This window comes from Palaemon carinicauda, chromosome 11 (genome assembly GCF_036898095.1).
Source record: "Palaemon carinicauda isolate YSFRI2023 chromosome 11, ASM3689809v2, whole genome shotgun sequence".
NCBI lineage: Eukaryota > Metazoa > Arthropoda > Malacostraca > Decapoda > Palaemonidae > Palaemon > Palaemon carinicauda.
In genome coordinates, this window is record NC_090735.1 from 18,427,412 (window position 1) to 18,440,949 (window position 13,538).

The window sequence follows — 13,538 nt, forward strand, 5'->3', positions numbered from 1 at the left end:
TCACAAGCGTAGCTTTTACATAATTGACTATCTTTATAGCGTTGTCTGAGATGGAGTGGAGTTCCATAGGGAGGGTTCTAGAAGCAATTGCCTGTCTATGGATCATGCAAAGAGTCACTGTAACCTCAGGAGCAATCTCTTTAACTCTACATACAAAACCCGATTTTGAATCTAACATGGCAGGTGCCCCGTCAGTACACACTGCACACACATTCTTCCAAGATAGGCCTAACTAACTGCAATAATTTGTTACCTCATTCATTATATCTTCACCTTTGGTGTTAGTTTCAAGTTACCTATAGAAAAGAAATTCCTCTTTTAATTTTCACTCATAAACGTATCTAGTAAAAACAAGAAGTTGTGAATAAGATGAAACACCAGTGGACTCATCTAGTTACATAGCAAATAAGCCAGCATCTTTTATCTCCCTGATCACCTGTTCTTTTATATCAATAGAGATTTCTTCAATGCATCTTGATACTGTGTTCTCAGAGAGTAATATTTGCTGATTTTTTTTTCTTTTTTATAAGATATTTTTTTTTTATTTAGCTATTTCAAGTGATACCTCACATGAAGCCTTGAGTACATTCCTACTTTGTTGTATGAAATGCCCCACTTGAGACCAGTTTCATTCGTTTCAACATACATGCATGATATTTGAAGAAATTCACGTCTTTACCAGAATGTTCCTGGTAAGTCTTTTCAAGAGGATTTTTCAGTTTTTAGGGCCTCAGGGAATCATTACCAAGTAGTTTCTAGTACAAAACACACTGACCCTTTACTACACCCTTATCAATAAATGAAGTAAACCATATTATATATATATATATATATATATATATATATATATATATATATATATATATATATATATATATATATATATATTTATATATATATATATATATATATATATATATATATATATATATATATATATATATATCACAAGCACACGTGATTTCAATCAATGTAAACATCACCCACGAACGGCATATATATTCCCAAGATAGAATTCGGTATTAAATGCCGTTCGTGGGTGATATTTACATATATATATATATATATATATATATATATATATATATATATATATATATATTTCCACACAGAAATAGAAGAAAAAGTTTGTGCTTCATTATTACTAGATTTTTCACTTTTAAATATCTTATAAGATACTCGTGTCATGGCCCCACCCAGAACGCGCCATGGCCCACAGGTTGAAAACCACTGTACTATAGTCAATTTTTTTAGTGAGGCAGATTTGCACAGACTCGCAGCGGGTGCTCTTTAGCTCGGAAAAATTTTCTGCTATCTGATTGGTTAGAACGATCTTGTCCAACCAATCCGCGATCAGGAAACTTTTCTGAGCTAAAAGGGCACCCTGCGAGGAAGGTGCAAATCTGCTTCACTAAAAAATTATTGACTATAGTGTAACCGATCCGTCAAAAAAAAACGTCTAAATGTTTAGACCTGCACACACACACAGGTTAAACTCTTTCCTAACAACAACCCGCTGGTTCGGCAATTTGTGGGAGAGTGTTGTTTCCGAGTATACCTCTTAGGGAATCCCCTACCACAATGGGTATGATTACTCTCCCACCTATGAGCGTGGCAGGAAGGAAATATATATATATATATATATATATATATATATATATATATATATATATATATATATATTTAAAATAGAGAGAGAGAGAGAGAGAGAGAGAGAGAGAGAGAGAGAGAGAGAGAGAGAGAGAGAGGAGGAGAGAGAGAGGACCCTTCCTCTTCAATCTTGCAGAAAATGTTTTTATGTTGAACAGGCTGCCATAAGTCTTTTTATAGTTTATATATGGAAGATCTGTTTAATGCTGTTACTGATTTTAAAATGTTTTTTTTTTTAATTGTTCTAAGTTTTCATATCGTTTATTTATTTCCCTATTTCCTTTTATTACTCGGCTATTTTTTACAACTAGGGTTGTAGCTTAGCTAGTAATAATAATAATAATAATAATAATAATTACTGGACTCATTTGACCTATATAACTTTTATCATTTTACCCTTCTCCTTCATAGTCATGATAAAGACACATTCAATACAGACTTCCAATCGAACCTTTCAAGAAAATCATGATATGTAAATAAGTTGGGGGGAAAGCACGATAAGAAGACTATTTCAATCTCTTTGGCTATAAAGGGATATTTGGAATTTTATTTGCCTTTTTATGTAGCACTTATGTTCTCATTCCTCGGTGTAAAAATAAGAATGAAAATAGAATTAGAAAAATAAAAATAAAAATATGATTCCAAAATGTCGATTATGTTTCAGAACTAAGTATTATTACATATTTATTTCCTTATTATTAAAAATATGTCGTAAATATAAACTCAAAATCCATCACATTTATAAAACGTTACACATATTTCGAGCTAAGTTGTATCAATTTTGTAAATTATGACAATAGTTAATTAGCTGGAATAAGAAAGACCTCTAAAATAACTAGTCATCATTCTGAGGGAGGGAAGGATATTGTGATCAGTATTCGTAGGGATTTGGCCTTTTTTTTATTTATTTATTTTTTTTTTGTGTAAATCATTTATCAAATACATTTAGTTTTTCTCTTTCATTTTATTATTGTTTTTTTTTTTCTCTTTTTTAGGACTCTTGCTTTGTTAAGGAATGGTGTTTCGGCTTTTATGTTCTCTCATTTTAAGTTATAATAATAATAATAATAATAATAATAATAATAATAATAATAATAATAATAATAATAATAATAAATTACACCCGTGTTTGATAAAAATAAATAGTTTTATATATGTTCTAAATCTGTTTTTCTGAAATGGGTAGATTGATTTTACTATGGCAAATTCTTTCACGCAGGTTCTTAAAAATTCATATAGGTCTTTCCTCAGTTTATTTAAGTGTTAATGTTATATCATAATTTCTATGTTTTCCGATATCGTATGAAAAAAAAAAATAAAGAATCTCCTATCATCAATAAACTCGATCATTTCTACACTCTTCTCCGATCTACTAGTCTATCGTATTCTTGTGTACTGTCCTTCAGCGTTGCGTCATTCTTGAACAATAAGACAGATAAGCTTGCATAACTTTCAACTGGACTCCACAAGGCACTAGAAGAGTTGGAAAACCCAGGCCTACATGGCTGGGGACTATGAAGCTTGAAGTAGGAGGCGATGAATGGAGAAGAATTGATTTAAAAGCTCAAGATAGATACGATTGGCGTAAACTAACTGAGGCTCTTTGCGTCAATAGAGGTAGGAGGAGATGATAATGATTCATACCTAAGGCCATCTTTTTGTCTCAAAAAGGAAACTAGACTGTGCCTTTTTTTATATATAGGTAGGCCTACCATTTTGGCCACTCCCCTAGGGCTTGAAAGCGCCCGCTTCTACCTCTCAGTTTCAGAGTACTTCGAACAGCTACGCCTAGCTTAGGAACTTTCTTCATGCTTCTGTCCTATAATTTTCCCTCTCCTTAGAGTAAAGGATAGAGGACTCCTTGTAGCATCTTAGCTTTTTATATCCTTTAATTCTAGTACGAACTACAGAGGATATTCAGCTCCATCTTTCATTTGAATCATTCACGATTTCCCTCCATAAGTTTGTGGTAGCCTATTGGAAACGTCGCTGCCTGGCGATCTGCTGGCCTGCGGTTCGAAGTCGGTTCAAGCTCAATAGTTTCTTGTAGTGTCTGCAACCTCACTATCCATGTGTACTTAAGACGGAGGGTGGGGGGAGCATATACGTCGTCTTGTTGAGTCTTCAGCAGCATTTGCCTTGCTCTCCCTGGATCTAGCTTAGGTGGAGAGGGGCTTGGCGGATGATCATATGTATAGCCTATATATATATATATATGTATATATATATATATATATATATATATATATATATATATATATATATATATATATACTCAGTCTCTTGACATTTTCCTGCTATGCCATTGTCAGTGTCCCTTGCCTCTGCCATTCATGAGCAACCTTTAATCCTTTAAGGAAATCATTCTTCCTCCAGTCATATAACATTTTATCATTTGCGAAAATTAAAATCACTGTAAACGAATAGAATCGACTTGTGACGTTAATATTTCATGGTCAAATACTTGAAGTAAAAAAATAAGAAATTACAACTTAAGTGGATCAGTCCATGAATTTTAATATCTCTAAATGGTACTTATGATAGGAATTTAGATTAATGTATCTATTAATCTTGAGAGAAGGGCGTTGGCTGCCCTACCAGTAGAGGGGTTGGGAAAGGCAATTTATGTGTACCGAAGAATTTTCCCTTATGAAGTCAACCCCTTTAAGGAAAATGGGTCAAATTCTTTTAGCTCTCTCTCTCTCTCTCTCTCTCTCTCTCTCTCTCTCTCTCTCTCTCTCTCTCTCTCTCTCTCTCTCTCTCTCTCTCTCTCAAATCTATTTGTGTCTTATTCCAACCCTTAATTTATAAGGATACTTGCCAGGGGATTATTTATTTTATTTTCATTCATTCATTTTTTTTCATACTGTTTATACTAATTCATTAAGTCCTTAGGTCATTTTCCATTTAGAAATGCCAATGTAGCAGCTCATATAGGTGAAGCACACTCCAGATCAAACCATTGTTCTCTAGTCTTGGGTAGTGCCATGGCGTCTGTACCATGGTCTTCCACTGTCTTGGCTTAGTGTTCTCTTGTTTGAGGTTACACTCGGGCACACTACTCTTCCTGTTGTTTTGTTAAGGTTTTTATAGTTTATATAGGAAATGATTATTTTAATGTTGTTACTCTTCCTGAAATATTTTATTTTTTCTTGTTTCCTTTCCTCACTGGGGTATTTTCCCTATTGGGGCCCCTGGACTTATAACATCCCGCTTTTCCATCTAAGGTTGTAGCCTAGCAAGTAATAATGATAATAATAATAATAATAATAATAATAATAATAATAATAATAATACCACTCTCCTATTGTGTAGTCAATGACCTTAGATGTCAGGATGCCAGAAAACTCTCAATCAGTCAATCAATCTCGTATTATGTAACTTCTGCAAACCACCTGTAACCTTCCATGACACAACAAATTCCCCAATTCTGTTCTTCATTTATTCTGGGAATTATATTTCATACATCGAGAAATTCTGTTGCAATTACATCTCTCTTATTTTCATATATCCAGCATTCTCTCCACTTCTAATTCCTTATTCATTACAACGGAATTTCACACCTCATCCCCTTATAATTATCTTCCTTTTCTTTCATTTTCTTTCATTCTTAATTGGCGTTTGCTTTTCACAGCTCTTTTTCCTTTAGAAAGAATTATTCATTTACTTCCTAATATCAGTTCATGCCTATTCAATTTTTATTTTTGACTAATATCTGACATTCCCCGTTGAATTTGCAATAGAGTTTACATCTCTCGAATTAAGAGAGAGAGAGAGAGAGAGAGAGAGAGAGAGAGAGAGAGAGAGAGAGAGAGAGAGAGAGAGAGATAGAGAGAGAGAGATAGAGAGAGAGAGAGGAGTAAAAAGGCAACTGTAACGGAGATGGAAATATAGTAACAAGAATAGAATGTACTTGTAAATAGGTTTATAGAAGGAGAGAGAAAAACAGAAATAGAGGGAGAGATCGAATAGGAGCATATAAAATATTTGATAAGAAGTGGGGCAGATAGAGATAGGAATATAGATGTGTATTATACATATTTTTTTGGTGTGAGAGAGAGAGAGAGAGAGAGAGAGAGAGAGAGAGAGAGAGAGAGGAGAGAGAGAGAGAGAGAGAGAGAGAGAGAAATTTAAATGTATTCTCTCATGCTATTTTCCTTCATATTTTCCAAAGGCTACTCGCTTTCGAGTCCCTGCATCCAAAGTGCTGACTGTATAAATAATAACACGATCTTGTTCTATAGCGTCACAAACACTAATCTTAGATTTCATGCGCTTCTTCTTTATTTAACTGGCTTTGAACTGTTGATCTCTTTGCCATTTTATTAAAAACAAGAAACTCATTTGCTTCTATGGCAGATTTTTTCTTTTTCTTTTATCATTGACATTTCCTTGCATACAGTTGAACACAGAAATTCCTAGTACATCTCGTTCTGAGAGAGTGCACCCAGCCACAGCCTTTCTGTTTGGCGAGTTCCTGAGTTTAGTCTCGTAGTGATCGCCAGACTGGGGTTCGAGTCCCTCTCAAACTCGTTAGTTCCTTTGGTTGCAGCAACCTCACCATCCTTCTGAGCTAAGGATGGGGGATTTGGTCTATCTTCTGAGTTATCAGTAGCCATTGCCTGACCCTCCTTAGTCCTAGCTTGGGTGGAGAGGGGGCTTGGGTGTTGATCATAAGTATATGGTCAGTCTCTAGGGTATTGTCCTGCTTGATAGGGCAATATCACTGTCTGTTGCCTCTGCCACTCATGAGCGGACTTTAAACCTTTATACCACTTCTCCCAGCTACACATACAGTATCTTTGATTACTCGCCGCGAAGTAAGGGGGTGAAAGGATGCACTTCTTCGGAGTAAGATGGAACAGAGACTCCTGTGTCCAACTGTACATATTGTTTTTATCTTAAAAACAGTATCTTTATAATTGCTATTACCGGTATCTTTGTTAAGCTATGCAGGATGCAGATATAATAATGATTTATTATTATTATTATTATTATTATTATTATTATTATTATTATTATTATTATTTTTAAGGGAATTGGGGTAAACTCAGGCATGCTGTTCTATCTTATTTCTCTTCCTCTTGTTTTTTTAATTGTTCATAGTTTATATATGAAGAACCTAATTTAATGTTGTTACTGTTCTTGAAATATTTTATTTTGATTGTTTATTCTTCTTTTGTAGTTTATTTATTTCCTTGTTCCTCTCCTCACTGGGCTATTTTTCCCTGTTGGAGCCATTGGGCTAATAGTATCTTGCTTTACCAACTAGTGTTATAGCCTAGCTTGTAATAATAATAATAATAATAATAATAATAATAATAATAATAATAATAATAATAGTAATAATAATGGTTAAATTCATACCTAGCATATGACACAAATCCAGTCTACCCTACTTGCTATATATGCATTTGTCTCACATAACCGAGAAAAGCAACCGAGTACGGAGGCTTTAGAAGATAATAAACGGCAAAGAGGGATTCACAAGAGCCACTTTAATCCCTTGTTGATCCAATGGAAGTTTCCTAATTACGAAACTTTTTTTTTTCTTACTGATCCAGTCTAAGTAGTATCGTTTATCAAGGCTTAACTGTGAATGAATAGGTCAGTAGGCCTACTTATTTCTTGGCAGTAACAGAGAGTTCAGTAGACATAAATCGAGAAATGTACAATGGTTGAAATTGCATTTGAAATTTGTCTGGAATATTTTCATACGTACGTATTATATGATATTTAAACATCAAAAACATTACTAGATGGCTATTTGAGAAATGTATATTTTCAGTAAACTTTGACTAAAAGAAGATCTGGAGACTTGAAAGTGATGGTCCCAGTGTCAACTGACTAAACTGTTCTACAGCCTTCGTAATTCTTAACTATTTTTGTAGTTATATATATATATATATATATATATATATATATATATATATATATATATATATATATATATATATATATATATATATATATATATATATATATATATATATATATATATATAATTTCATGTCCCTTTAACAAGACCTAGATTATTATTCACTTATGAGAAGGACCTTCTAGTTTATATATCATAATTGGGAGATAATACTAGCTGACGTTATAAAGAACACCATTTCATGTGATTATCTTATTTTCAGGACTACTCGTGAAAATTGTTGAGTTATACCACCCTATATTTGTTTTCCCCATTTTCTATAGCTAAAGCTACCTCATGCAAGAAAACGTGTCAGATTATAAGTAGGTATATCTAAAGTTTTTTTTTTTTTTTTTTTTCCAAAGGTTGAATTCATCGGATTTTCCAAAGTAATCATGTATGGCTGTTGAATGTACAAATATTCTTTCAGAGGTCTTTTATATCTAATACACCATTTTATTGACGGTTAACTTTTATAATATTCAAGGCTTGAATGACAAAAAATAGTTAAGAATGACGAGGTCTGTAGAACATACTGTAGTTTGGTCAGTTGACGATTGGACATCTTTAATAAGTCCTTTGATCTTTTTATAGTCAATTTTAAATGAAATTGCGTATTTTTCGAATAGCCATCTGTTCTTGTTTTAATACTGTACTTGAATATCACACAATACGTATGCATGAAAGTATTCCTGCCTATAGTGAAATAACAGACTATTTGTGTGAGTTTGATATATTTGACATATTTCCCTGTTATTCAAGTGTGAGTCAAATTTTTATTGTTATAGACATATTAATTAGGAAGTGTTTGTTTGTCTATCTGTATACATATATTTACGTGTGTTTCAATATACCACAGGATGTATTTCTCCACGATACCTGTCATCATGTTATATATGTGTGTGTATATATATATATATATATATATATATATATATATATATATATATATATATATATATGTGTGTGTGTGTGTGTGTGTGTGTGTGTATAGATATATATGTACTGTATATATATGAATGTATATGTATATATATATATATATATATATATATATATATATATATATATATATATATACAGTATATATATATATATATATATATATATATATATATATATATATATATATATATATATATATATATATATATATGTGTGTGTGTGTGTGTGTGTCTGTGTATATAAATACTTATGTACTTTAGGGCTATATGTGTTTATATATATACAAACACACACACACACACACACATATATATATATATATATATATATATATATATATATATATAGATAGATAGATAGATAGATATAGAATGCATTTTAGATATTCGCGTGTTGCAGTATCTTTATAAACACATTTTCCTGTTTTTCCCATGATGGTAAAAAGTCAGAAATAACTTCAGACAAAAAAAAAAAAATCTGCTACTCACCTATCGTGATGATCTCTGGCAGAAGATGAACTGGCTGCATGATGACAAGGAATGTGACTAAACCACACGGGATGGAAGCCGTGGATGGCATGGTTACTTCCCGCTGTTTTGGTGTTGTTCTACTCCTATTCACAACTTTTTTTTCACAATTTTTCAAAGACGAGAGTTTTTTGTGTATGCTCCTTTTTAAATTTCTATTTCACAATTTATTTTTAAAGGCGATTTTTTTTATTTTTTTTTTTGAGTTTTCCTAACTTTTATTTCATTTTTTTAAAGACGGTGAGTTTTTGGTGTGTGCTTCTCTTTAAAATATTATTTCACAATTTATTTTTAAGGATGAGTTTTTTTTATTTTTTTTTTTTTTGAGCGCTCCTCCTTACAATTAATTCACAATTCTTTGAGGACGAGACTTATTTTTGGAGTGCTCGTCTATAAATTTTATATTTCACAATTTTCCAAGTTTTTTAGTGCTCTTTAAATTTTTTATTTAAAAATGTTTCTAAAGATGGGAGTTTTTTTCTGTGCTCTTTAAATTTTTCATTTAACACTTTTTCGAGTTTTTTCTTTTTTGGTGTACTCCTCTTATTTTTTTATTTCACATTTTTTTAAATAATTTTTTTTTTTGGTGTGCTATATTTTTTTTGTTTTACAATCTCTTTTAAAGACAATATGTTTTTATTTGGTGTGCTATATTTTTTTTTCACAATCTCTTTTAAAGACAATATTTTTATTTTGGTGTGCTATATCTTTTTTTATTTCACAATCTCTTTAAAGATAATATTTTTTTTGTGGGTTCCTCTATTTTTTTTAATTCACAATTTTTTTTTAAAAGACGAGAGTATTTTTGTGTGCTCCTCTACATTTTTTCCGCAATCTTTAGATAAGGTTCTTATGTAAAATCGAATCTCGTCATTACAGTTATACAGTTTCTAAAGTATAGACAATATATAGATAATCATCCGAAAATTTATGAAAATGGGAATAGATATTTATTTATGAAAACTGCGCAATAAGGTTTCTTAGATTTTTTTTTATTTTATTTGGTATCTCTAAATGTTGCCAAATATTTTCAACGGTGAATTTTCACTTTTAAAACTTAATATTTCATATTAATTACATGTTTTCAGAATTTACTCAGACCAGACACTAAACAAAAAACAGAATCAGAATCAAAATGTACTTTTGCGTAATGTTAATTTCGTTCTTTCTTGATTAACATTTTCATTAACAAAATAAAGATCCTCGGTTAATGTACACCTTTTCAAAAAGAAATCAAAACTTATATATTACCTGAAAAGATAAAAAATGGATAATTCATAATTTAAAAGAGAATATGTAGATGATTCAAAATAATTTTTTTTAATATATATAAAAATATCCTTAAGATAATTAAATACAAATTTAATTGACCAACAATGGTAGTCAATATACTAACTCCTAAGACACCACTCGTATAATCAGAAGATTTAATTAATTCCTCATTCAACATGTGAACACAGGTAACAACCTTTTAGCCTATCTTATTCATTAACAATAGCAACATATCCAGAAATTAAAAAAAAAAAAAAAAGTTAAATCATCTCCAAAAATCTCATATTGACAGTACATGTGAACTCGTGTAAGCGCTTGCGTGCACACACGTACATACCTTCATATACATACATGCACACACACATATATATATATATATATATATATATATATATATATATATATATATATATACATATATGTATATATATATTATATATATATATTTATATATATATATATATATATATATATATATATATATATATATATTATATTATATATATATATATATTCACACATACAGACAGATAGACAGACAGGTGGAGTGGGTGCCTATATACACAGGCATGTAGTGCATATATGTAATGTGTATATATATATATATATATATATATATATATATATATATATATGTATGTATGTATGTATGTATGTGTGTTTGTGCGAATGTGAATGTGAGTGAGTGTGTGTGAGGTTGTGTATACGTGCGTGTTTGTATGCATATATTTTTATATGTAACACACACTCACACACACACACACACATATATATATATATATATATATATATATATATATATATGTATGTATGTATGTATGTATGTATACACACACTATTAAGACTAATACGATGTCTGAAATACATTCACAGTTCCTGATTAACCTAACCCCGATATATCTGCCAAATATCGCTTCATTTACACGTCCACATTTACTCATATACTGTAAGATGGCAAAGGGTAATTACTGTTTGCTTAGGTGTATTACCCCAATACATACGTACATTATAAATGCAAATTATACCCTATTGTAAAGAGAACTGCTAACGTATTTGTATGCAAAGTTACAAGTTAATATATATGCAAAGTGTCTAATATTCTCTTCTGTTTATTTGCATACATCAAATGTTAAGCGAAGTTTTTATTATTTTTCTGTATTTTCAACAACGGAGCCAATCTGTTTCGCAATATTGTTATAATAACAGAATAATTGCTGAATTATAACTTGTCTCTTCTCATCAGAAGTTTTTAAACAGAATAATTTCAATTCAAAGTAATTGCTCTCTCTCTCTCTCTCTCTCTCTCTCTCTCTCTCTCTCTCTCTCTCTCTCTCTCTCTCTCTAGTAGTTGAATAGTAAGGTCCACGTTAATTCGAGACAGGTTAATGCAATGGCTGATTGTACTTGGAAATTTTAGTAAATTTGTTTTTCTCTGCGGACAAAGCTGAGGGGAAACTTATTACAACTCTCTCTCTCTCTCTCTCTCTCTCTCTCTCTCTCTCTCTCTCTCTCTCTCTCTCTCTCTCTCTCTCTCTCTTTGACTTTATCTACTACGCTTTTTAGATGACAATTTCGGGGAATAAAGAACATATGAGTCACGTCCCCATATACGAGTTAATTCATTGCTAATACAGTGACATTACTCATACTTTGCATATAATCATATGCAATTCGTTCTATATGCTAATTCATCACGCTAACATCGTTGTTAACATGCATGATCCTAGTTCTAAGGACAAAACCCATCCCGCTGGGCAGCTAATACATATTTTCTAGGTGACAAGCTAGAAAACAGAAAATGGAAAGAAGTGTTTAAATGCGACAAAGGAGAGCCCTGGCTCTTTAAAAATCATCATCGTCATCATCTTCTCCTACGCCTATTGATGCAAAGGGCCTCAGTTAGATTTCGCCAGTCATCTCTATTTTGAGCTTTCAAATCCATACTTCTCCATTCATCACCTCCTATTCCACGCTTCATAGTCTTCACCCATGTAGGCCTGGGTCTTCCAACTCTTCTAATGCCTTGTGGAGCCCAGTTGAAAGTTTGGTAAACTAATCTCTCTTTGGGAGCGGGAAGAGCATGCCCGAACCATCTCCACCTACCCCTCACCATGATCTCATCCACATTATGGCACTTGAGTAACCTCTCTTATAGTTCCATTTCTAATCCTGTCCATTTCTAATTGCCCTTGTTTTAAAAAGGGGCTATAAAATGTCAGGAAAAACTAAAGCAAAAAGAGAATTCCAGAATTTGGAAGCCGAAAAAAACACTACCAAAATCATGTAATCCAAAGATTGCTGATTTCCACAGAATATATCTGAGAAGAGGCGAACCAGCGGGTTCTTAAAGTGAAGAATCTTTTCCCTTTAGTTTAGCAAAGCAGTATCTGAAGTATTACCTTTAGTAAAACAACCAAGAAACTAACTTAAGACAGAAAGAAGGAGAATCTAGATATGAGATATGTGCGGGATCGCCAATCTAATAAATTGCCTCAGATTTAAGTCATATCTTGCAAATGTGAGAGAATCTCCCATATATACTATATACCGTATATATATATATATATATATATATATATATATATATATATATATATATATATATATATATATATATATAATTTCTTTCCGGTCACATTCGGCGGCATTACCAGACGTAATAACTACAAGGTTTCTCCCCGTCCCTCGGGTAGCGGGAGAGGGAGTAGTCATGACCTGGTGAGAGGGGCTACTCCGAGAGGAAAGGGGGAAGCAGGTGGAAAGGATTGAGTATGTGTGTGCGTCTCTAAGCTTAAGTAGCAGAGCATCTTAAAAGATCAACCAATTATTTTTGGACAGATTTGCATATCGTCATATTGTGATCTCTCAGACCAGTCAAATGAGACCTGGGCACAAAAATCCTATTGGCCGGGGAAGATTTTTAACAACACCTCGCTAAAGGTCGTACGACGTCGTGGTTAGCGCGAGTTGGCACAAACATGGGCGACAACCTACGAGGTGTTTGACCGACGTCGCCAAACCTATCTTGCAAGGTGGCGCGAGGTCATCCACCTCGCACAACGCCGTGACAAAATTTAAACATGTTTGAAAACCTGGCGACGTCCTGATATTTTACAATTTTCATGCGAGGTCTTGTCACGAGCTGCCCCGAGGTGTTTTGCGAGGTGGCACGACCACATGCCGCAACACGTCGCAACAAAAAAGTGCGTAGGTGTCAACCTGGCTTT

General features: G+C 32.4%; 1 protein-coding gene across 5 annotated transcripts in view; it reads right to left on the minus strand.

Annotated features, from left to right (window-relative positions):
* The window catches only part of LOC137649638 (glutamate receptor ionotropic, kainate 2-like), a 256,943-nt gene extending 247,633 nt beyond the window's left edge, over window positions 1-9,310 (minus strand). For all 5 annotated transcript variants that reach the window (XM_068382615.1, XM_068382613.1, XM_068382614.1 and 2 more), the window contains exon 1: window positions 9,001-9,310. In XM_068382615.1, coding sequence (XP_068238716.1) covers window positions 9,001-9,091 — 91 coding nt within the window. In that variant the 5' untranslated portion in view covers window positions 9,092-9,310. The remainder of the gene's footprint in view (window positions 1-9,000) is intronic.
* Between the last annotated feature and the right edge of the window lie 4,228 nt (window positions 9,311-13,538).